Consider the following 24,404-nt stretch of genomic DNA (forward strand, 5'->3'; position numbering starts at 1 on the left):
CAAGGCTGAGTCACCTGCTCCTCAGCACCCTCCTTTGTGATGGGGACCAGAGGCAGGCTTCTGTTCATTGTTTCCAGCCTGAGGGAAACAGCGGGGTGGAGATGGGGCCGATAAGAGGAGCTGATTCTGCCCCACTCAGTTCTGGGTAAAAGTCCCTGCTTGCTCCCCACCCCAACTTTTCCCATCTTCCTCCTACTCTTCACCTCTAAGGTCTGACTCACTTTCCACCTGGTTAAGGGGAAGGGGCTGTGAGTTGCTGAGTGTGCAGTGGGGTAGTGTGGGGGTGACCTTGTAGGTCATCTCCCTTACCTCTGTCATCCCCTTGTTACTGGGCAGGAGAGTACATCTGGCCCAGCTAATGGAATATCTGGGTGCATGTTCTGACCATTCAGGAAGATTAGGGTTGATCTGATTTTAGTTGCACAGGGGAGAGGCCTGAGGGGAGTGAGGTGGGCACAGAAGAAGACATCTGATGGGGCAGCTGGGAGTGCTGACTGGAATATTTGGGAGATACTTTCAACGGAGAGAACACTGAACTTGGACTTGGAAGACTTGGGCTCAAGTCCTGGTTCGATCACAAGTGGCTCCTCTGTGCCTCAGTTTCCTCATTTGTAAAATGAAGTTGGTGACATCTATAGCTCCAAGATCACATGTGTGAGATTCCGTGGCCCACACTAGAGAGCTATGTGGATACAGGGGTTAGTATAGTAAGGGTACCTCATCCTTTAGGACGGGCATCAGCATCACTGACCCCTTTCCGCATTTGGAAAAACTCAGGCTCGGAGCAAAATGACACATCCAAGATCCCAGGTGGGTCTGAGCCCAAGGCATCCCTACTGAGCCCAGGTGTCACTCAGCACCCAGACGAGTGGTGCCCTCCCGCCCCGGGCCCAGTTGCTGGCCATCTCTGGTCCTCCCGAGGCTCTGGCTCAGTCAGCCCTGACAGCAGGGCTGAACAGAACACAGGGCTTCATGACAAGCTGCCCCATGTGCAAGCCCCCAGCCCCAGAGCGCCCTTGGCCTCACCCTGACGGAGCTCCGCATGGGGCCCAGGTCGTGGTTGTAGGCCTCCACTATAAGAACGTGTGATGAGTTCCGCTCCCGGTCCAGGGGTCGGGGCCCTCGCATGAGGAGCCCATTGCTGACGTGGATCCGGAAGTTGTTGCCATGATTACCTGTGTGGAGGGACAGAGGATATGCATGGGCTCTGCCCTGGAGTAGGACGCTTGTGAGATCATGGTTATGGAGAAAAGATGGGGAGCCCAGACCCCCAGAAGGCAGACCTTTCCCAGAGGTCTCAGGCACTTGGCCAAAACCTGAAGTGGTATAGAAGCCTCGCCTCACACTGCCCTAGCCTAGCAGGATTTGAGGGAGGGGATAGACGCTCATTCCGTGCCCCACTTATGGAAAGCCTGGAGGTCCCCTGAGACCTCCACACCCAGAGGTGTCAGCAGATTGACTATTTCAGAGGACACCGGGGCATGACAAAGAAAGGAACACGAATCAAACTCTGTGAGAGGTTAGTGAGGAAGCACCCCTCCCTCACCTTGGGGGCTCTCGTTTTCCTTTGGGATCCAGCCGCCTCCACTCACAGCGGTGAGCTCACCCCTGATTCCAGAAGCCAGGTCAGCACGTGGCAGTCTCAGGCCATAGTGACTGGTTCAGGCATGGTCCCGTGACTCTAGCTGGCCCAGTGAGACTCCTCCTTGGGAGGTTGCTGGGGGGCGGGGGTGTGGGGTGGGGGCTATCCCAGTGTCCAAGGCCATGGTGACTGGTTCAGGCATGGGCCCATGATACACACTGGGCCAGTGACACTCAATGTCTTGGGGGCTCACTGCCAGGGGCTGCTCTGGTCTTCGAGGTCCCCTCTGTCAGGGTGATATCCCACTGTGGGACATGAAGAACTCAGCATAGCAGTCAAACGCATCCTCACTGAAAACACGACCAGCTTGGTGCGAGTGACTTGAGAACACCCCTGGCTTGTCCCTCTGACCCGTCTCCCAGACCCTCGGCAGCCTAGAGAAGCTCTGCTACCCCGGGTAGGAACCGCCTCCCCTGCCATCCTAGGGCAGCCCACTCACCGTGAAGGATGCGGTACCACACACGCCCAAACTCGCCCTCGTCTGCATCTGTGGCTTTTAGCTGAGGGAAGAGGAGACACGTGGTTACTCCTCGAATTCCACCCATAGGCAGAGAAGGTGTTTGTGGAGTCCCTCCCCTTTCCTTACACCACCCCAAGCCTGTCCTGCCCAAACCGTTTCCCATGAAGCTGGGGGTGAGGAAGAGGAGAGGGACATGTTTTTCTCATCCCCTATGAGGACACCTGTCTGTTGATGGCCCTGGGCTGCCCTGTCCATGGCAGGAGACCTGCCAACTCTTTTTCCTGACACTCCTTCAGGCTCCTGGTGAGCATGGGCGAGAAGGTGGGTGACAGCTCCACTGCTCTCTGGATCCAGGCTTGGCTAGCTCAGCCTGGCCCTCCACGGTTCCCTCCTTCAGCCTTTTGAGAGTCCAGGAGACTCACCTGGGGTAGGCGGGGTGCACAACTGCTCCTTGCCCACGCTTCCTTGGTCTGAAGCTATTCTGGCTCCCAGACTGGCACTGTATATACTACAACTTCTGGAAAGTATACTGTGCACTGTAACAGCCACATTGTGGAAACCCAGAAAGCCCACTTGCCAAAGGAATGGCTCCATGTCCAATCACACACATGATCATTCCAGTATAGTCCCAGCCCACCCCGGCTTGCTAGGTTGCACCTCAGGCTTATGTCCTGTTTCCAGTGGGAATTGGGGCTGTTCTTCTCACTCTGAGAATGCCCAGTGCTGAGCCTTTCTGACAACGCATCTGACCCTGAGGCTGCTGGCAGAGCCACAGATGGCCCTGAGGTCTGTTCCATCAAACCAAGAGCTGAATACCTCCTCTACCCACTACCCACTGGAAAGAAGCAGAGAACACCCCTGCAAAGTGATGCAGAGAGAGTGCGGCTTGCACTGGGCCTGCGTGGCTGGGCAGGCTCCCACGGGGCCACCTTATGTACAACTTGCTGTGTAACGCCCGGGCCCTTCCCCCTTTTCCTGGATCTGCCCTCTTGTCCTCAGCAATCACGTCAACCCTATGCTGTGTGTCTAAGGGTTTAGAAAAGCATGTTGATGGTGCAGAGGAGGGAGTCTGTTGGTGTGAAAGAACAGTGGGTTTGGGTCAGGCAGACCCAAGCACAAGTCCTGGCTTTGTCACTTACTGGCTATGTGGCCATGGATACAATAACCCCACTGAGCCTCAGTAGGTACAGTGATAATCATCCTTGTGAGGTGGATGGGCAAATTAGATATAATCGCTGCAAAGCATCTGGTCCGGTGCCAAGATAGATGCTGAAGGCTGGATGCTATGAGACATGCCACCTTTTCCTCTTGATTTACACTGGGGTTGGGATGGCTGCATCGCCCCTTGCTGTGGAGGGCTTCTCACGCCCCTTCTCCCGTGAGAAGACTTAAGAGCTAGAAGGTGCAAGGATGTAGCGGGGCACTTCAACAGCCTGGCTCTGAAAGGGATCAGGACAGGAGGAGGGCTGAGCTGTCCAGTGGACACCCTTGGGTGTGGCTGTCCGTGGTGGGACTTCCCGGATGCCTCCCTTTCCTGGCAGCCTGAACCACCTGGGGAGTTTCGCCTCTGGCCATTTAAGAACAATGGAGGCCACAGGTGAGGTGTGCTGTCAGCGTGGGAAGAGAAAGTGAATGAGGTTCACCCAAGGGCGAGGTGGACCAGCAGGACCACTGGGCACTGGGGACGTCTTCAGGCTGATGCGGCTCACACTGCCAGGGGCCGGTGCCCACGCCTGTCCAGCCTTTTCAGGAAAAGCACCCAGTCCCCCACCACTAGCTAGGCGGGTGACCCTGGCCAGGCTGCGCCTCTTCAGATCTCAGTTTCATTATGTGGAAGACGGGGCTGGATGAGACGACCCCTCAGTCACCTAACGGACTCTCATAATCCTACCCACCTGGGGCTATGCAGACAGAGGATGCTTCTCCTGTTGTCAAGGGCTAAGGGCAGGAAGTGAAAGTGTTAGTCGCTGAGTCATGTTCGACTCTTTGTGACCCCATGGACTGTAGCCCACCAAGCTCCTCTGACTATGGGATTCCCAGGCAAGAATACTGGGGTGGGTAGCCCTTCCCTTCTCCAGGGGATCTTCCCAACCCAGGGACCGAACTCAGGTCTCCTTCACTGGCAGGCAGATTCTTTACCATCTGAGCTACTTGTCAAAAAAACAGGCTCCCCTAAAAGCAGGTGGACCCCAGGCTTAGGTCTTGGGCAGAGCCACAGCTCCCCCTATCTGGGAGCTTGGGGGTCCTTGATGGGAAAGCTGCTGAAGACTTAGGCTCCTAAGCAGGCTGGTTGCCAGGGGAGTGCTGGCTTCCAGGAAGAAAGGAGGCTGGGGGAGGGGTGTGTGTGTGTATAGCCACCGCCTGGGGATCTCCAAGGGCTCAACCAAACTACAAGGAGTGCAGCCCTAGCAGTCTCTCGGTCCTCTATGTTCTGCCCTGTGATTTCTCTGACTTTTGAAAACGCCTCTCCCCCTCACTTCTACAGCCACATACCCTCAAAGGGAAGGTGCTCTTTCGGGAAGCTAAGGGGAGGGGGGCCTGGGGGCTGCCAGGGCCCATCTCTCTGCCCGGTCCCCTCCCGCCGTGTGGTGGCTTGTAGGCCCTCTCCCCGGTAACCTGGAGGCTGGCAGGCACTGAATACCGACCCGCTGGCTGCCCCCGACCATACCATTCAAACGTCCAGCAGGGGAAGGTGAGTGCCTCGGGTACAGAGTCAGAGAGACCCTCCCCTCTGTGTTCCCCCTAGGGCCCCCCGCCCCTCCAGAGGGCTCCAAGGAGACCGGCCAATGAAGGCCGTGGGAAGGCTCAGGAGCGCCCAAGTCCTCCAGGAGGCTCCCTCTTCCCAGCCCAGTTGCCATCCCGACCTTCCTGGCTTTCCCCTCCCCCCAGGGAGGGCCCAGACTCTTCCAGACAAAGCCAGGTCTAACTGGAGAGTGAGGGGTGAGGGCCACTCTGCCTGGCTGGCTGAGGGACACAGGCAGAGCCCAGGGCAGGTGGGGGTCACAGAGACAACCAGTGCTCCCAGGACCTTCCTCGAACAGCTGAGAAGACTTCTCACCCAGCTGGAGACTGCCAAGAGCTGGCCCTGAGGTCAGTGCTGGGGCCTGCAGGGAAGTGGGGCAGCACGCTGCCTGGGGTTCTGGGGGGAGGATGTGTGCATGTGCTCAGGCCTGGGGAATCCCTCTGCTTTCGTAGAGAGTGGAACCTAGGTCCAGGTGGGAGCAGTGGTTAGTCTGAGGCCACCCAGAAAGATGTGCTGAGGTCAGTCCCCTCTTATCACAGCAGGCCCCGCTCTTTGCAGCTCTGAATGAAGAAAGAAGGTTCTAGACTGAGCTTGCAGAGATATGTCCAAAGTGAGGCCTGCAGGCGTGCCTGTGGCTCCAGTGGGCAGGGAGAGGCATCAGCTGCTCTTGAGATCATTCCTAGCTGTGGTCTGACAGAGGTCTCCTTTCCCCAGAACCACTGGCCCCGGCTGGCTGCTCAGACAGGGCAGCCGGGGGGCCTGTAGTCAGTCTTGCCGCACTTCCCTGGAAGGATGGCCTGACATTTTCAACCACTTGGGAATCTCCTGCTCCCAAAGAAAATACTCCAATGCCAATTTAGCCTCACATGTTTTTTCAAAGCATTGCCCCAAGGACTGAAGCCTGGACCTGCTTTGCTAGTCTGATAGGGTCTCCAGATCCATGTGGAGGTCTCGAAATAGCATTAGGACTAGTAGGGCTGCGACTCCTCTCACTTCAGACTGCGCTTTTTTTACTCCCAGCCAAGCGCTTTCCTGGGGAGGATGGAGGGATGGGCAGTTCTCTCCCCAAGGACATGGCAGTGGGCACACCCCATCCCTCTTCCCTTCCAGATTCAGGGAAGAGCCAACCCACGTATGGCCTGGCCAGTGTACTCTCTAGGTCTGATGCTAAGAGGCGGAGGCCCCAGGCAGCTAGATGGGCATCAAAATTTCCATCTGGGAGCTGGGAGGGGTCATGCTCTGTCTGGAAATGCTGGGAAGGAGTGGTGGTGGGGACTGGGTTGGGGGTGGGGTGCACTGGATGCCCTTAGTCCCTGGGCACAGGGCAGGCTGCAGCAGAGGAGGCTGGGCAGAGAGAGCCAGGAGTTAGGTCCTGCAGCTGTTGGTGAGTGCCTCGGGTGGTGATGGCGGCTGGGGAGGGTGTGGGCTGGGGGGCCCCCTCTCCATTTCCCACTTCCTGCTGACTTGGTGGGCTCTGCAGCCCACAGGCAGAGTCTCGGTATAACCTAAAGCGCTTCCTCCCTAGTGTTGGTGCTAGAACTTGACTAAGTTAGACTAGGCTGTTACTTGGGAAAAGGAGAGGACTCTGTTATCCTTTAGGTCATGAAAGTCTCAAAGGTCAAAGAGAAATAAATGATTATTTCTTAATAAACCCCCTTCTGGATTTCCTGTGTTTGTAGAAATCAAAGATCACAAACATTGGCCTGCAAGCTGTAGCCTCCTTATGTATTTTGTTTGGCCCATTTGTAGTATTTTAAATATTTGAAAATTCATTTGGAGTTTTTAAAAAATCAAGTTTGTTTGGCCTTTGTAGTGTCTCCCCCGCCACCCCCCCGCCCCCGCTCTCTCTCCAGAGGGGATTCAACCAGATTTGAATTAGTTGGCAACACTTCAACATCAGGAAAGTTTGCCTAAAAAAGTCTAGATTTCTGGCTTCTCTTGGGAACCTGGAAGAGGGACCACCGGGGCCTGCCTTCTGGGATTCCGTCAGCTTGGCTAAGGCCCCTCCGTCCCCACTCTTCATGTAGACCTGCCCACTTGTCCTGCTGGTAACATGCTATCTACTAGCTGGTCTCTAGCCATGTTAATTTGCAACCAAGAGCTCAGTTTGATTTTCCAGCTATAAGGAATCTGCCGCGCCCCCACCCTCACCCCCCCACCAGTGGGATGATCCTAAGTGGTAATGGGTGACTATGTCTGGGGGTTTCAAGCCCCACCTTGTCAAGTGGGCTGCTTCTCTGGGGGTTCTTTCCCACTTGTTCTCAGGAAGTCCTGGGAGAGGGCTGGGAGCCAGCAGGTTGGCAATGCCACCAGTCCAGGGGTCGGGAACCCTGGTTCTGGCTTTAGCTTGGCCATTGGCTCACAGTGTGGCCTTGGGCTTGCCTATCCCTTATTTGGGCTTCAGTTTCCTCACTTGTCTCTGGAGCAGGCTGGACTTCCTTGGGAAGCACCAACAGGAATTCTCCCGGGGGTCAGGTGGGTGACATAGGTGTGCAGGGGGGCTGAGGGCAGGGAGTGCAGTGAGCTGGGGGCCAGCACCCCATCTAAATTGGGCAGCAGCTGCTCGGCCCTAGCCCCTGGGGGCCAGGCAGCAATGGGCCCCATGTTGCTAGTGCTGAAATTCTGAAATTTCAAGAGAAGCCAGATGTTCAGATATTTATGTGAAACCTTGTTGTGTGTTTTTTTTTTTTTTTTTTAAATTCACAATTAATTTAAGTTTATAAAAGCACTGTAAGAACTCAACCAGTTTGTAGCCTTGGTGGCAGATAACTGCTAGGGTCCTTGCCCTCTGCAACTATAATTGATGACTTGTTCCTGGTCACAGAGCAAGTTAGGGACAGGATTGGTCTTAGACCCCAAGACTCTGTTGTAATTCCTGAGAATTGACTTTAAAATGCCAGAAGGCATTACCCCTCCTGCCTCCTCCGTGACAGGTAGGCAGGGACCGTAGCAGAGGGAGGATCTGAGCTCAGGCCCAGCTCCATCACTCTCCCACTGCGTGACTTTAGCCTTGTTACCTCTCCCAGGCTCACTGTTCTAACCTGGAACATGACTGCAATGTTGTCCGCAGCTAGTCTGGCAGTGCCCAGCACCCATCAAAGTCCCCCTGCCTCTCCAGTCCTGAGTCCAGCTCATCTGCTCCTGTCCCATTCCCGTTGCAGGAGCCATGGACACAGAGGGCCCCAGCCCCCTCGCCTTCCTCACAGCTCCAGCCACGCCGGGGAGGCTCTCAGAGGCCGTTGACCCCATCCCCGTGCTCATTGCCCTGGCCTGCATCTTCCTTCTGCTGGCCACCTGTCTGCTCTTCATGACCCTCTGCAAGCCCCGCGCCCTGGACCCGAGCCGCCGCCGGGCCCGCGAGTGCATGCCCCACCACCCGGGGAGCCCCAGCGAGCCGCAGCTCCGCCTCTGGAAGCGGCTGGGCTCTCTGCGCCGCTCCCTGCCCAGCTTCCGCCGCGGCCGGCCTGCCCCCCGGCGCCCCCTGCCGGGCAGAGAGGACAACCACGACTGCGACTGCACGGAATCTACCAAGATGTGACAGGGGTGTCCTCCTATTCCATCCACAGACCCTCTTGCCTCGGGCGGAACCAGGCACCTCCGGCTGCAAGAGGACAGTGGCCCAAACAACCTGGGCCACGTGCCCACACTGTCAGCGGTACCCTGTGCACTCAGGCCCGTGGCCTTTCCCAGGGATCGTCCCCGGAAGAATGCCTTCCTTCCTGCTGCCACTTCAGCTGCTGCCGGTTGGAAGGCTCCCGGACCAGGGACTGAGCACCTGCAACCATCTGGACCCTTGGCCCAAAGCTTTCAATGGTAGAAACCTGGGGCCCCCAAGGCCCTTCTCTGACAACCGGGCACCAGCAATCTCCAGGAAGCAACCCCCCTTCTTCCCAAGAGAAGCCCTGCCCACCCTCCAGGTGCCAAAGCCCAGCTCAGATTCCAGTGCTAGTTGCTGAATGGCCTAAGGTTCCCTGCAGCCAAGAGAAATACTCAAGCCATGCTGGGGGCAAGGGAGTGTCCTGCCCTCTGTGCCAACTCAGTGCCTGAGGCAAAGGGGAACCCAGGGAATTACCTCCCCCGACTTCCTGGACCCTGCCTGCATTTGCTTGTAATCCATGGGAGCAGTCAGCACCCCTGTGGTGGATCAGATGCTGGGTGCCTGCTAGGAGGAGGGGCATTCTGGGGGCTCTCAACACACCTAGCCAATCACAATCTTGGCTGTCACCTTGGCACGTCCCCCCTCTCTCAGTGCACCTGAGCCAGGATGGATGAGGACGGGGCTGGGAATGACTTAAGAAGCTCCTTGCAGAGGCCGGGACCGGCGCTGTGTCAGAGTGGGAGGAGGCACTGTCAGCAGCTGGAGGTGACATTATCCGGGCTCTGAGAGCACTGCAGAGGCTCCATGCCTCACCCAGGGAGGGAGGCAGGCTTCCTCCAGCTGGGAGGGTCCAGGCCTCTCCAGGACAGCTGTGGAACTTCAGGCCTCGACCACATGAGGTGTGCTATCATATTTTTGGTGATCGCTTCATTGACTGGCTCCTGTCAAAGCAATCCCAACCCAGGCTGGGCTTCTCAGATTCCCAAACCTTCAACCTCTCCTCGTAAGGCTGGGGCTAACCACTTTGGTTGGTACCAAATTTGGGGGGCTGGGCAGAGGGGTCTGAACTGCCCAGCTCCTGCCCCAGAGAGTCACCTGGCTAGAGTCACCTGTACCCCATTAGGGACTGCTCCACATAACCCTGCTACAATCCACACAGCAGCCAGGAATGTCTTCTCACAGGGTGAGCTCCGATTCTGCCACTCCCCAGCTCCAGAAGCTACTGCTGGGTCAAGCCAGAGCTTCTTTGTCTGGTGCTCAGTGCCCACTGGGAGCTGACTGCAAATGATGCTTCTAGCCTCATCCTGACCCAAGACTCCAGGCAAACTGAAATATCTGTCCACCCCAGGCTACAGCTCACTTGGCGTGCACGCCCTCCGTGAAGCCCTCTGTCTTCACCTGCAGCCTCCTCCTGCCTGAAATCAAGGGAGGACAGGGACCACTTCCTTTGGGCAGTGTGGGTCACCCCTGTCATGCCTGCTCCTTTCTACAAGCCTGGGAGGCTCCCAGAGAGCGAGACCAAGTCCAACCCCTCATCTGCTTCACCGGCGACAGGCTCAGAGGTATGGGGCCTGTGTTTACTGAGTGAAGGGTGGCCCTGTCTAGTCCTGGGCGCACCCCCTTCTTCCCTTGGATGCCCCTGCACAGAAGCTGTCTCTCCCAGCAGGCCCATAGTGCATTCCTTTCAGGTCAGTCTGACATCTGAGAGCAAGTCCACTTTGGCCAGAAACTTACTTCCAGGGCCTTGAGAAATCACCAGAGCCTGATTTTCTCCCTGAGAAATGGGGAGACTCGGGGACTGACTTATATTACTCACAGGCTCTAGGATCTCACTCTGAGTAGTCTATATAAATAGAAACCAAGTCTTGGGGTTTAGAAAGCGAGGCAGGCCTCCTCCCACAGTGCAGTAACCTCTTCCTGGTTTTTCCCCTGTCACGTCTCCCTGAGACACCCCAGGCTGAATTCTGCCTGGAGTTGGTCACCGTATCACCCCCCCGGCCAGCATACTCTGCCTGGCATGTGGTGTCACAGGGGTGGGCAGTAAAGCTATCCTTGACCTGAAGGACAAAAAGCTGGGGGTGGGGAGGAGAGGGCTCTCAAAGGTCTGCTGTACCCCCAGCTGTGTTCCCAGGTTGATCCTTGGAGACCTTTGTGAGCTGGGGGTCGCAGGTGCTAAGTTTTAGGCTAGGGGAGAGTGGGGCTCCATGGCTTGGTGTGGTGGATTTCTTTAAGGCTCGAGGAGCTGAGGCTCAGAGGGAGAAAACCATTTTCTAGAACCACCCCCAGACCCTGCCAACCCATGGCTTCCTGGACTTTTGGCGCCTCTGGGAGTCAGCACCCTGCTCCCGGCTCCCCTCCTGCCCCACACCTGGCCCTGATGCAGGGAGGTGGGCACACTGCCAACCTCCCACTCTTCTGCCCCTCCCAAGCCTGGGAGCCTGTCCCAGCGGGCAGGCCCAGATTTGCTCTGTTTGGCTCAGCCTGCAACTTGGAAACCCCACAGCTGGTGAGGAGGGTAATTCATGCCCGGCCTCCCTCCCCACCCAGCAACTGAGGCCTCCAGGGAGGGCTCGGGAGGGCACCCAGCCTCCTTTTTCAGGTCCCTGCCTTCCTCCCCCAAGGCCCAAAGCTGTGGCTCCTGCTTCCCGGGCAAAAGAGCCCTTTCTTTTTGTGCCTGTTTATTTCCCAAGAGGGGAGCTTCAGCCAAGAGCCCTGTGAAAGCAGCTCTGTTCTGGGCTGTGCTGGGCCCTGGCTCTCAACTCCTTTCTGGGAAATGTGACGTCTCCAGCTCCCTCCTGCTCTGAAAGGGCCTCCTGGGCGAAGTGGCGGATGGGGAGAGGACTGTGGGGATGGAGGGAGAGAGGAGAGGAGGGCCAAGGCGTTCTTTCTGTTTTGGGCCCATCCATCCTGGGTTACATAACCTGGGGGCTTACTCTCCCCAGGAGGGAGGAGCAGCCTGGGTCCCTCTTTGGTTACAGCACTGGCTACTCGGGAGCAGCAGCTGGACTGGCCCCTGTTTCCATCCTGCCACAAGGCCACTGAGCGCATGCTCTGAACTGAATGTGGCCCTGCCTGCCCTGCGCCGCCGCCCCCCACACCCGCCGTCACCTGCCTGCACGATGCTGTGGCCCTCACGGATGTCCTCGGGGACGCTGGCCTCGTAGCTGCTCTGCAGAAAGATGGGCCGGTTGTCATTCACATCCAGGACGGTGACAAACACGGTAGCTGTGCCCGTGCGCCGCTTGCCCACGGGGCCATTGTCTGTGGCGGGGCCGAGGAAATGGTGTTAGCAGCTGCCTGAGGGGCACGCTCCCGGGTGCCAACCAGACTCTGTTCCCCCACCTCTGCAAGGGGGTGGCTCTTTTTCTCTAGGTTAGGAGCAACACTAACAGTATCTAACATGTCCCAAGAACTCATTCAGTCCTCACAATAAGCCTGCCAAGCGGGTGCATTATCAGAGGAGGTGACTGAGGCATGAAGTAGGTTGAATGGTGGCCCCCAAAAGATATACCCATGGCAAGTCCCTGGGAACCTGTACATGTAACCTTACAGGGAGAAAGGGCCTTTGAAGATGTAATTAAGGATCCTGAGAGGAGGTATCCTGGATTATCTGGGTGGGCCGTAAATCCCATGACAAGGGTCCTTACAAGAGACAGGCATGAGGGTTGGGGGGGCGGAGCGCAGATTTGACACAGAGAGGAGAAGGTCATGTGAAGTCGGAGGTGGAGACCAGAGTCCTGCAGCCACCAGCCAAGGGACACTTGGAGCCACCAGAAACCAGAAGAGGTGGGGAAAGACCCTCCCCTAGAACCTTTGGAGGGAATACAGTCCTGCTGACACCTTAATTTTGAACTTCTGGCCCCCGGAGCCGTGAGAAAATAAATGTGTTCCTTAAGCCACCAGCTGTGTGATCATGTGTTTCAACTGCCCTAGGAATCAGCTACAGGGACTGAGATGACAAACCCCACTGCTGTTGGGGCCAGGAGGGTGAGGTCCATGGTGCACACCCGGGCGTGTCTGCCTCCGGGGCAGCCATCCTCTGCTCCTGTCCACACTGGACAGGCAGAATGGGGCCCAGGGACCCTAGATCTTCTGATTCCTCAAGAGAAATCAAACATCTGAGCTTTTAACTAAAATCTCCTGATTTTTAAATGTCCACAGCTATTATTTCTTATGAAACATGAGATGGGTCAAACACACCTCAGGACGGACTAGGCCTCTGCATTCAGGGATGTGGACTCTGCCTGATTTCTAAGCCTTAAGTATTCAGGGATTCTGCCCTCTCAGTTCCTGGAAGGACCCTCCCAGGGCTGGGTCATCCTTCTTGTGCCCAGTGCTGCATGTCCAGGCAAGGGCGGTCACCCCAGGGAGGAGTATGGGCAGCTGGTGTTGGCTGAGGACCAGGGGTGACTCTGTCCTTCTGCCCAAGCCAGCTGCCCACCTGCTGGGGTCAGTGAGTTATCCTGAGGTAGGTCACTTTGTCCTCCTGAGCTCCTCTCCAGGACCAACCTCTCACTGTCCGGGGGTACTGCTTACTTGCCCCGTCTGGGGACAGTGTGAGCTGGCAGGCTCCAGAGAACGCCCCAGCCTCTCCTCCTAGCCAGTGCTTCATGCAAAGGCTGAACCCAGGGCAGGTGATGGGCCTCCAGAGGGTGGTGTGGCCACTCCAGGGTGGGAGGAGAACAGGGCAGGGGGGAGATGCTGGGGAGTGACTGCAGGCTGGCTAGAGTGAGGCACAGAGAGCTCACTGCCTCTCACCCTGAGATCACTGCAGACACTGAAAAAGCGTTCCTGTGAGGACCAGGGGCATCTGGGGGACACAGGCCTGTTCACACCCTTCTTGCCATCTGGTGTCCTCAAGGGCTCCCAGCTGCCTGGAAACTGAAGACCAAACTTCTAGCTCAACATTTAGGCCTCCACAAGGGGCCCTACCTGATCACAGCCCCCCCACTAAGGGACACCCAGACACAGAGCTCTCTCCCATCTTCCAATCCAGGCCTGAAATGCCCTCCCTGCTTCTCCACATATGGAAACCCAATGTGGTCCCCAAGGTGGTGGGCAGCATGTCTTGTTTCTATCAGCACCATCCTGTTCTCTTAGGCAAGTCTGTGCCCTGAAGGTCCCTCTGAGAAACTTCCCTTCCCAACTCTGAGGCCTGGGGTTCCAGGTGGGTCTGACAGCTCCCCCAGCGACAGGGACAGACCCAACTAAGAAGCACATCACACCCCCTCTTGGCCGTAATGAGGGGTTCAGAGACAGGTGCTGGGACAGATAGAACTAATCAGAGCCCATCTGAGGGTTTCTGCTGGGGAAGCTGGGAAAGATACAAGTGCCAGTTCCCTGCTGCTCAGGGAACTCAGACGAAGGCTGGGACTGCAGCAAGAATCTGCCATCAAGTGAGCCAGGGGACAGAGCTCACACACAGGGGCAGAGGCAGCCAACGCAGAGAGACTGAGGCCTGTGGCATCATCTGAGCTCCAAAGCCAGTCAATAGTTAAAGCTCCATCTCCTTGTGGACCAGTGTAGTTTTGTGAGCCTATCCTGCTGAAGCTAGTTTATTTAAAAAATTGCCATTAATAGTCCTAATTAATCCAAAGGCACTCCCAGAGGCAACTTCCTTCAAGCAGCCCCTCTTGATCACCCCCCTTTGCAAGTTTCCACCACCCTTGGTGCTTGTACTCTTGGGCCATCCCTTCACCCTGTTCTGCTCTGTGCTAGTTTTGCAGTGATCTGTCTACATGCTGGTCTCCCGTCTGGCCCCCATGTAGCCCCCAACACACCACCTTAGCATCTTGCACGTAGCACGATGTGCCGAGCCTCACGGCTGGCAAGGGCATGCCACTATACTGAGGGTCTGGTTGCCCTTTCTCCACTGGCACCAGGGCACAGCCTTTGCCTCAAGGCCAGCTCCTGGAAGGGCACCCACGTAAACTCCGTGGGTGGGCTGGTGCTCACCGATGGCCTCCAGAACGAGCGTGTATGTGGCCGTGGTCTCCCGGTCCAGGTTCACCACCGTTCTCACTGTGGCATCGCGGTAGCCAACACTGAACTTCCCATCCACGTTTCCACCTGTGGGGGAGAGAGAATGAAGCACTGGTCAGCAACCAGGGAAAGCGTGGTGACACCCAGCTCGGCTTCCAAGCCAGGACACTTCAGGGCTGGTCCAGGGGGGGAAAGGCTATGTTGTCCACTCAGCACTACCAGGGAGGGGAGGTCCCAGGGGCTCTGATGAGGGTGTGGGCTTGCCTATGTGGGCTTAGGTGAAGGGTCGAATGCCTGAAATCCTGAGTCTAACATTGATCGAACAACTACTGTGTACCAGGCACTGCATCTCACTTGTGCTGTCACTACTTCCCAGAGCAGCAAAATGGCCCTTTAGTGAGGTTATGGGGTACTGTCACCTATTCGGGGTGTAGGACTCCAACTGGAAAGTCTAGTTCCTGAACCCATGTCCTTCTCCACTCTGCCACCTGCCTAGCTGGTAGAAGGATCAGGGCTTTTATATGTGGTTGAGGACTTTGGGGTCAGCCGAGGGGTCTTGGGCTCTCTGAGTGGGGACTCCCGGAGGCTACACAGAGTAAAGAGTGGAGGCAAGTGGACAGGATACAGGTGTTACTGAGTCTTCCTCAGTTCTGGGCCAGGTGGGAAGGGGGATGGTCTCCACTCCGAGGAGAGGAGAGGAAAGGACAAGAGTGAAAAGGACTCCCTCAGAACTGTGTGGAGACCCTTCCCTGCCATCTGGGAGGCAGCGTGGCCCTCTGGGCAGCAGAGGGCGTCACTGAACTGGGTTTGCGCTAGCTTAGCTTGAGACGCTGTGCAGTGCCTGGCAGAATGTGCAAAGATCTGAGAAACCTAGGGCTTGGGGGCTCTCAGGTCAGCAGGGACTGGCCACTTTGAGGCATTGGGAAATCATCCCAGAGGCTGCCACCAGGTTCTCCCTTGTCCTCACATGGTTTGCCCCTGGAGAAAGCACTCTGTCCCCCGAGTCTCTAATAACTGCTTCCCAGTGTCTGAAGCACCATCTACAAGGGGCACAATCCGGCTTCAAGAGGCAGGGGAGGAACTAAGACACAAGTAATGCCGGAGGCTGAACCATGGCTGGTGCTGGGGGTGGTTCTTGATAACAGCCTTTTCCAGAGCAGTCTTGAGAACAACTTGCAAGAAGCTGGTCTGAAGATGTGGCGCCTCTTTCAGGGAGGGGAAGGAGGGAAAGGGTCTGGAAAGGAGAGGTGGAGGCCTGGGAGGTCACCTGGGCTGCAGCAAGCTGAGGGTGGGTTGTAGCCTGGGATTCCTTACTCAGGGGAGAGGCGTCAGGGAGGCTGGTGTGTGCACAGGTATGTATGCATATGAGCGTGTGTGTAATGTGGTTGCAGGCAGGCCAGGGACAGAGTGAAGACTGAGCCAGTAAAATGGCTGAGGGGAGGGCTGAGGAATGTGAAAGAACTGCCCTGCTCTCTTCCATGCACCCTAGCACCTCTCAGGTGTGCCATGGACTGAAGAATGCTGGCAGACTGTTCTAATCCAGGAACGGCTAATACATAGCATGTATGCCACCACCTACCAAGACTACTGCCATTGCAGACTTCACTAATCGATCACAGCTCACTTTCTCCTGTGGAGCCAGGGCATGGCCTCATAACATTTCTCCACAGCTCTCTAAGTAGTAACCACTTGACACTTTTAAGCTAAAATCATTTCGCTCAGAGATATCTAAACTATTTGTCTCTAAATAGATGAAAATTCTCATCATGAGTGAAAGGCGCCCTGGGAAGGACCAGGCCACATTCCTCTAGCCACTGCTTTGTTACCCTGATGTGGGGTGGAGTTGGGGGCAGGGCTCCTCCCCAGGAGTCACTGGGTCCACCACCCTCTAGAATAAACTTCAGGAAGACCCCCTGGCCCTGCATCATCCAATAGGTACAGAAGCCGCCCCCCCCCCCCCCCCGCCCCAAGAGAGCCAGACCAGAGGGACCCAGGTGCAAAGCCCTTGGGAAAAGTCAAAAGCAAATATTTGAGGCCCCAACAGAGGCAAAAGGCTGATGGGCAGTACAGGTCCTATCCCTTCTTCCCCTCCTCCCCTCTCCCCGAGCCCACTCCAGGCTGGCTGCTCATCTGAGGGTCGGGGAGGCAGGGCCACACCTGTGATGAAGTAGCTGAGCTCGGCGTTGAGGCCCACGTCGTTGTCCGTGCAGTTCAGCCAGACCACCCGGAACTCCCGTGGCACTTCCTCCGACACGGAGACATTGTACACAGCAGGGAAGAAGGTGGGTGTCTCGTCATTCACATCCAGCACTGGGGGAAGAGTCGGCACTTGGGCTAGACCTGGCTTCCACCCTAAACTGCCAGCTCCGAAGGCAGTAGTTCATGCCACAGACCAACAGGAAACACATTTCTTAGGAGTCAACACTGGCTGGTCATGGGCCGAGGGCCCCCATGGCTGCTGGAGCCAGGACAGGGCTGAACAGAGATTCTGCCCCCTCTTGTAGCTCATGCCATCGAAACCCCAGAGTCTGTCTCTAATACGTGCCTAACAATGACAATGATGACTGTGATGATGGTCATCGCATTCCTCCGCTCTCCCCAGGTGCCAAGCCCAGGCTAAGTGCTCCCTGAACAGGACCACATGGGCCCCTCATATCATCCTCACTAGGCATCCATCATTCGGCATGCTATATAGATGAGGAAGCTCAGAGGAACTGGATGACTTGTCCAAAGTCACACAGCGAGAGAATTGTAGGTGGGGGTCTTGGGGAGGCCTGTTCCCAATTTATCCCAGGGAAAGTAGCTGGCTTTGAGAACTAGCCCCCAAAGTCTAATTTCCCTTACAGATTTGTTTTTCAGCTCTGCACGTCAGGCCCCCATTCCTTTGGCAGATGGGGCCTCGGGTGACCTTCATAGTGAAATGAGCCCCAACCTGCTTTGGCTCCTCTTTGCGATAACCCTGGGAGAAATGATCAGCTCATGGGATGACATGGTTTCTGCTGAGTCTTGGAAAAAGAAAATCTGGGGTCCTCTTTGAGAGGGCTGGACATCTGCCCTGTCAATCATGGGCACAGACATGGGTCATCAAACTGGCACGAGGAACCCCCAAGCCTTGGATCAACAAGACAGAGGATGTTCAGCTCTCCCTAGCCTCCATCATCTTGGGTCATGATTAAGGAAGGTGAATGTTTGTGCCAGGCCAACTACTATCCACTCCCCATCCCATGGAGGCCAGTAGGAGCCAGGACGGCCCCAGGCCTGTCTGAGAGAACAGCCCATCTCCTGCCCATTACACTCTGAACTAATTTCCCTGGGGTTACTTCTGGGCCCCTGGCAACAGTTCATGTCCATGTCCATGTCCATGTTTTGTCCTAGAAATTAAAGATATAGGCCGAGTAGGTGAGAAATAGTAACCCTCCTTGGGCTGATCCTGCCTTGCTGGAGGGTGGAGACAGTGGGACTTATTGAGAGGGCCCCAGGGGGTGAGAAATCTTAGGGAATCTGGGAATCCCAGCTGCCCTCTTCCCGGGTGAGGCCCTTTCATGGCAATTTCAGGCGTTCCCCCAGTACAGGAAGGGAAGCTTCCCTTTATATCTCCAAACAGGAAGTCTGTCCTTCCAATGACGGAGAAAGAGCTCTGAACCTCGGTGCCTGCTCGTAACCCCGAGGGTGCCACTCCCTGCTCAAAACCTCTCTGATGCTGCTGGGATCAAACTGGGGGACCTGAGCAGTGTGTCCAGGCTCTGGGACCCTGAAGTCAGACACCAGGTAGAGAGAAGGCCCTGCTGGCGTTTTTGAACTGGTGGAGACACAAAGGGCTATGTCGAATGGCTCCAGTTGAAGAGGATGCCCATTGGCAAGACAGTCTGTGCTGCCTGGACAGCAGACAGCAGTGATGAGCATGGGCTCCCAGCCAGCCTTGCATTGCCCTGGGGCTCACGCCATGCGCTCAGCACGGCAGGGGGCACCCCACGCCCTCACCTCGAATGGTGAGTGTGCTGGTGGAGCTCTTGGTGGGCGTGCCTGCATCGCTGGCCACCACGCGCAGCTGGTACTCGGCGATGCGCTCACGGTCCAGCTCGGTGGTGGTGACCACCACACCGCTGCTGCTGTTGATGACGAAGTCCATGCGGGGCATGCCCACCTGCATGCGGTAGGACACCAGCCCGTTCAGGCCCTCGTCCAGGTCGATGGCCACCACCTGAGGGGGAGGAGGGGCTGGAGTGAGGTGTGGGGACGCTAGTACTGATGCGCACCCCCTGAGAAGTGCCCCCTCCTTCCCAACGACACGGCTGCTACCCCGGAGCCTCAGGCCAGGCCACTACCTACAATGTGGCCTCCCAGATGCTCTTAAGGGGGTCAGCATGTTCAAGCTGAAAGGTATACAGATGCAACAAGTGGGGCAGGGAGTGGGAGAGGTGGGAAAGGGGCTTTCCAGAACAAGAGTCCAGGAGTACAGCCTTCTCCCTTCCAAACCCTGCTCTCCTCATCAGGAAGCTCTTCCAGACTCACTTCAGCTGGCTCAGGACCCTCCAAACTCAGGAGTCTCCCTCACCCGACTCTCTCATTGCTGGCTAGGAGCAACTGTTAACAGCTCAGACCCCTTCAACTATGTGGAACTCAACTACGCAAAATGCTTGATAAAAAGGATTCCCTCCCATGTTCTATTCTAGTTGTAAGACAACAAAAATAAGATGATACAGCTGGTTTTTAAAAGTCACTTGAGGATTTGATTAAATCCTGGCCATTTGAGGACACATGTAGGCCAACCTCCTTTCAGTCCTTAGGCTGTTTCCAACTGTTACTGTTTGCACCTCCAGTGCTGATGAGAGATATCCTGACTCAAGACTCTGATATATTGAAAGTTTCAAAGAAGATTCAAGACATTTGAGGAAAAACATGCAAAAACAGTTAAAATAAGAGCTTTGGATCTAACCAAGACTCCCAGGATTGAGGGGATTTCCCAGGTGGTGCTAGTGGGAAATAACTCATCTGCCAAAGTAGGAGACTTAAGAAACGTGGGTTCAGTCCCTGGATCAGGAAGATCCCCTGGAGAAGGAAATGGCAACCCACTCCAGTATTCCTGCCTGAGAAATCCCATGGACAGAGTAGCCTGTGGGCTACAGTCTATAGGGTTGCACAGTGTTGGACACGACTGAAGTGACTTAGACAGCATGGCATGGCTCAAGATTGAAAGTCAATGTTAAGTGTCATCTGGTCTAACTTACATCCAACGAGCCGGACAAGAAGAGAGTATCCAGACTCAGATTGAATGGTTTCCTCAGTGGGGGACTCACTACTTCTAATTTATCTGCACGAAGCTCTAATCCCTGGGGAAAGTTCTTCTGCACATTCTGCAGAAATCATTATTAGCTGAGGTTGTAGAGGGGAGCTGGGGAACTGCACAGCTCAAGTTAGAGCCCTCTTTCTGGAGAAGGAAATGGCAACCCACTCCAGTAGTCTTGCCTGGAAAATCCCATGGACAGAGGACCCTGGTAGGCTGCAGTCCATGGGGTCGCAGGGAGTCGGACACGACTGAGCGACTTCCCTTTCCCTTTCTGTACTCCCAGTTCCTCCAACCATCTTCACATGACTCTGAGCCAGTTCCTCCATAAACTCAGAAGCTGTGCTGTTGGGTGTTTTCTCCCTCTCTTGCCTGTGAGTCTAGAGGAGAACCCAGTTTGAAGGCTCCCCCCTCCTATTGGGGTGGGGTGGGGTGGGGAACTCCTCCTCAGGGAGTGGCTGCAGTTTCCTGGATTGCAGCTCCCCCTGCTGGGGGTTTGGGGAGAATGTTCTGTTGGAGAAACAATGCTCCCTGGAACCTTAATCTCCTTTTATAGATAAAGAAACTGAAGCACAGTGGGCCTTGAGGGCATGGCCAAGGTGAACCGTTCTGGTGTCTTGACAAATAGCCCTGTCTTCTTTGAATGGGATCAGGCTAACCCCTTGCTATGGGATCCCACTGTCTGTCATGTAGAAACCCTCGTGACAGGTACACATGTCATGAGTACATCATTTGCTGTGTATTTCCTGCGATCCAAGTGCCAGCTTGCTTGCACATATGTCTGATTGGATCCCCACAACATGGCTAGCCAGGTACTATTCTGATCCCCACTTCACAGGCTCAGCGTGGTTAAACAGGGTGTTCCAAGTCACCCAGCACACTGGTGGTAGATTTGGGAAGACTACTCCAAAGCCCCACCTCTTAACTTTGAGGGTCAGTATTTCTAAACAGCCCCGTTTGGGCATCATCTCTCCTGAACCTGCACCTTCAGGGCCCCCTCCTGAACAGAAGGGTGGTGAAGTGGGAGGCAGAGGGCCCAGGCCCATCTCTTCTTGGCCACAGGGACTTGGGCAAGTCTCTTTACGTCTCCTGAAAAGTGGAGGGATCCCACCTACCGTGTGGTGCTGCCTTGGGGCTTACAGGAGAGGGGGCTGCCCATGGAGGCAGGATGTCTAGGCTACACTTGTCCGACCTTTTTTGTGTTCTAGAACCACCTACACGCATGAAGTGTTGAGGGTCTCGGGCCAGACAGTCACAGTCAGGCCCTGAGAAACCCATTTGGCTTCCCGGAATTCTGTCTCTGCCTCTCTCCCTCTGCCTTTATCTATCTCCTTGGGTGCTTTCCTTCAAGACCCAACTCAAGCGCCTCCTCCTCCAGGGAGCCTTCCATTTCCATCTCTCAGAGCACTGACTCTCCAAGCTTGGAGTGGATTGTGTCCTGTCTCGGCAGTCACCCCAGCGCCCTGCAAAGTGCCCATCACGAGGCTGGGCACACACAGCACCCACCGTTCCCTGGCTGGCAGGTTGGTGAAGTGAGGAGATGACAGAGAGCAGGATCTCGGGCCATGAAAGGGAAACTCACCTGGTAGACAGAGACCCCTGCAGGGGTACCTTCAAGCACCTCGGCCACAAAAGGCAGGTTCTGAAAGGTGGGGTCATTGTCATTGAGGTCCAAGAGGTTCACAAACACTGTGGCACTGCTGGTGGCTTTCAGAGGGGGTGTGCCACCTAGGGGGACCACGGGGGTGGGGGAAGAGGGGTGCAGGAGAAAAAGGGAGAGGGAGAAAGATGATTCAGTGGCCTTCCACCCCAGTGGCCCCTCCAGGAGGCAGCCTGGGCCTTGCACCCCCAGCCCCCCTCTGCCCGCTAAGGGTGCTCTGGGGGTCACAACTGGGAAGTGGGTGTCACTCTGCTCTTGATGATCAGATTACAGCCCTCCTGGGTAGGCCCCAGGACAGCCAGAGGACATGCACTGGGGGAGCTCCCCAGGTCACTGAGGGTCAGGGGCCACAGCCCAGGTGTGAGGGGAACGTACAGTCAGTGACAGAGACGACGATTTTGCGCATCAGCTCCGCCTCATGGGGGTCGGGGTTCTCCCGGTCCAGCATGACGTGGGTGGTGCGGATCTTGCCCGTGCTGCTGTTGAGGCTGTAGAACTTGTTGGGTGGCTGGATGCTATACACCAGGGTGCCGTTCTCCCCCACGTCTGGATCCACGGCCACCACCTACCAGGGAGGAACCGGCCCTTCAACTGAGCCCAGCCCAGGCAGGTGTCTCTGTGGCCTGGGCTGCCTGCCCTGGTTGTCTGAGCTCCCATGTTGGATACCCCACTGCCTGGACGCAGGAGGCAGTCTGGCTCAGACTCAGGAAATGGGTCTCCCTCCTGGCTTCAGTGGCGGGTCTCTAGGGGTTGGGAGGCAGGAGGTTCAGAAGATGAGCCGCAGTGGGAACCCTGGGCTCCTTGGATTCTCTACCCATTCAGCTTTGGCCTTAGGGTAAGTAAGTTCCTTTCCACACTTAAGCCACAGCTTCTGAACTGTAACAGCGATACCTAGTACCCACCAGCCTGCAAGAAATCCCTGAACCTCACAGGCCTTCTCCACCCACTGTGTCAGCAGTCTTAGGAGGAGGACACCTAGAAGAAAGCCCTCTTTACAGATGAGGCACAGCGAGTCTCCCTAAGTCTCCCAGCCAGGAAGTGGCTCTAGATCTCTCTAGCAGGCAACACTGCCAGTGTCCCTCATTTCCAGACAAGTCGGGTTAATGTGTTCACAGGCTTCTGGGGGAGCAGGGAGTCCCTGTAGCCTATGACGATGGAATTCTTCAGGGTGGGGGCTAGGGAGGGCTGGGAAGTCCAAATCCTTGAGTGATCGTTTGAAAGGATCTGAAACTCTGGATTTTGAGATCTGAGTTCTTCATCACCAAACCCTTTCTTCCTTCCTTTGGGGCTTTAGATTGTGAGGCAATTTGAAAACAATTCGGCCTCTGTGACACCAAGAATGACAGGGCATGGGAAAGGAGCCATAGACAAGCCCCCTGGTTTGAAGAGTGGGTCCCAGTAAGTTGGGGCCAGTCATGGGGTTGGGGCTGGGGTGAGGCTGGGGGAGGGAGAGGGTTGAGTTTCCCTGGAGGGGGGGATGCCATATCCGAGAAGGAGGAGGTTTTAGGACAGGGGGCCCAGACAATATGGCCCCTTTAACCTTCCAGCCCCACTGTGGTATCCCATTTGTAAGCCCCACTCCATGAAGGGATCAACCTCAATGCTGACCTAATCCAGGGCAACAAACCCTGCAGCCCATTCTTTCCCAGGTCCCTATGCCCACCAATCTCTGCTCATGGGGAACTCCTCTACCATCTACCTCCCACAGGGGACAGCAGAGCTCAGAGAGGCCTGGGCCAGCCTCAATATCACACAGCACCAGCCATGGAGCTGGTCCAGCTGCCACCCTAGAGGCCTCCTAGGGTCCCAGGACAGCAGTGGCACCCACATGTCAGCTCACCCCAACCCTGTGCTGTGGGGGCCACAGCAGCACCCAAGATGGACAAGATCAATGGGGTGTGACTGCAGTCCCAGGGGCCACATCAGGACAGTGTCATTCTTAACTCCAGGACACTCGGGGATGACAGCCTGGCCTTGTCAGCTCCTTCATCTTACTTGATGTGGGGCTTTTTGTGCTTTGGCAGCAGAATCTGTCCCTCCTCTGGCTTAATCCCCAGCCAGAGGCGTCTCAGGGGCCATTAGACCAGAACAGACAGATGGATTGTCCTGCCGAGGGCGCCCGTCTGCCCCTAGGCCCCAGGGAGGCAGGGAGAGAGGCCAGTGTTGGCTCTGACTCCAAACCATCCAGGTCTTTCTTCACTTCAGAGAGTGGGACATGGCGCTACTCCCACCCTACCTGCTCAGCCCATCTCCTCCCTTTCCAGCCTTGCTGTATTCAGGGGGCAGGGCAGTGGCCTCAGCCTTCCAGGCCTGAGAAGCCCTCACTGTGCTGTGGGCATGAGGCTAAGTTTCCCCAGGCTTTATAATGGGAGCCCAATCACCCCTGTATTGACAACAAGAGCTCTGTCCCCTAGGCTCTCCTCTTATCATTTCAGCTAGGCAGTCAGTCCACTGATAGAGGAGACCAGAAAGCCTTGTGTTTCTACAATGCTTCTCTCAATGTAGAGGATGGAGATAGCTTTTATTCCCATTTTTCTGGATTGGTAAACTGTGGCAAGAGTTGTTGAACCACCCTTTCTAAGGCAGGCACACTAGCCTGTTGCTGAGTGTGCTAATACACCTTCTCCTATCCCCGAGTGCTAGAGAGGGGGAATCTTGGGCAGCTGCTTCCAAAGGCCCATGGTTGGGGGTGGGTTTTGACTTCTGGCCCTGTGGCACACTCCTGTGTGGTGGGATGGTGTAGGGGCACAGGAGAAGGCTGTGGGCTGGGGCCCCTCCTGCAAGCTCCCTGCTGGGCGATTGTGTAGAATCTCACCACTTTCCCCTCATTTATTTCCCATTTCACGCCCGTCATTTTTCTCCTGGCCTGACGGGGAATAATTCTCTCCTTCTCCCCTCTCCTTTATTTTGCTGGAGGGCTTTGAAAGGCTCTAAATCAATGCCCATCAGCCAGGTCCTTGAAGGAGGCTGCAGGAGTGGGAGGGAGAGTTGGGCCAAAATCTCACTTGCAAACAGAGAACAGCCGCTCTGCAAGC

General features: G+C 56.0%; 2 protein-coding genes across 11 annotated transcripts in view; one reads left to right on the forward strand and one right to left on the reverse strand.

Moving 5' to 3' along the window:
• The window catches only part of CDH23 (cadherin related 23), a 433,939-nt gene that overhangs the window by 91,270 nt on the left and 318,265 nt on the right, over positions 1-24,404 (reverse strand). For all 10 annotated transcript variants that reach the window (XR_006270872.1, XM_043476661.1, XM_043476663.1 and 7 more), the window contains 8 exons: positions 21,745-21,934; positions 21,292-21,437; positions 18,407-18,626; positions 16,583-16,735; positions 14,399-14,512; positions 11,556-11,704; positions 2,082-2,142; positions 1,027-1,175 (listed from right to left, as the gene is read on the reverse strand). Coding sequence is in view for 9 of the 10 variants with exons in the window: in XM_043476661.1 (XP_043332596.1) it covers positions 1,027-1,175; positions 2,082-2,142; positions 11,556-11,704; positions 14,399-14,512; positions 16,583-16,735; positions 18,407-18,626; positions 21,292-21,437; positions 21,745-21,934 (1,182 nt within the window). In the remaining variant the exon portion in view is untranslated. The remainder of the gene's footprint in view (positions 1-1,026; positions 1,176-2,081; positions 2,143-11,555; positions 11,705-14,398; positions 14,513-16,582; positions 16,736-18,406; positions 18,627-21,291; positions 21,438-21,744; positions 21,935-24,404) is intronic.
• Positions 6,134-10,469, forward strand: C8H10orf105 (chromosome 8 C10orf105 homolog). Its single transcript, XM_043476673.1, has 2 exons — positions 6,134-6,229; positions 8,007-10,469. The coding sequence occupies exon 2, from the start codon at positions 8,012-8,014 to the stop codon at positions 8,381-8,383; it is 372 nt and encodes a 123-aa protein (XP_043332608.1). The 5' UTR covers positions 6,134-6,229; positions 8,007-8,011; the 3' UTR covers positions 8,384-10,469.

The sequence above is a fragment of the Cervus canadensis genome, chromosome 8 (assembly GCF_019320065.1).
Source record: "Cervus canadensis isolate Bull #8, Minnesota chromosome 8, ASM1932006v1, whole genome shotgun sequence".
Taxonomy (NCBI): domain Eukaryota; kingdom Metazoa; phylum Chordata; class Mammalia; order Artiodactyla; family Cervidae; genus Cervus; species Cervus canadensis.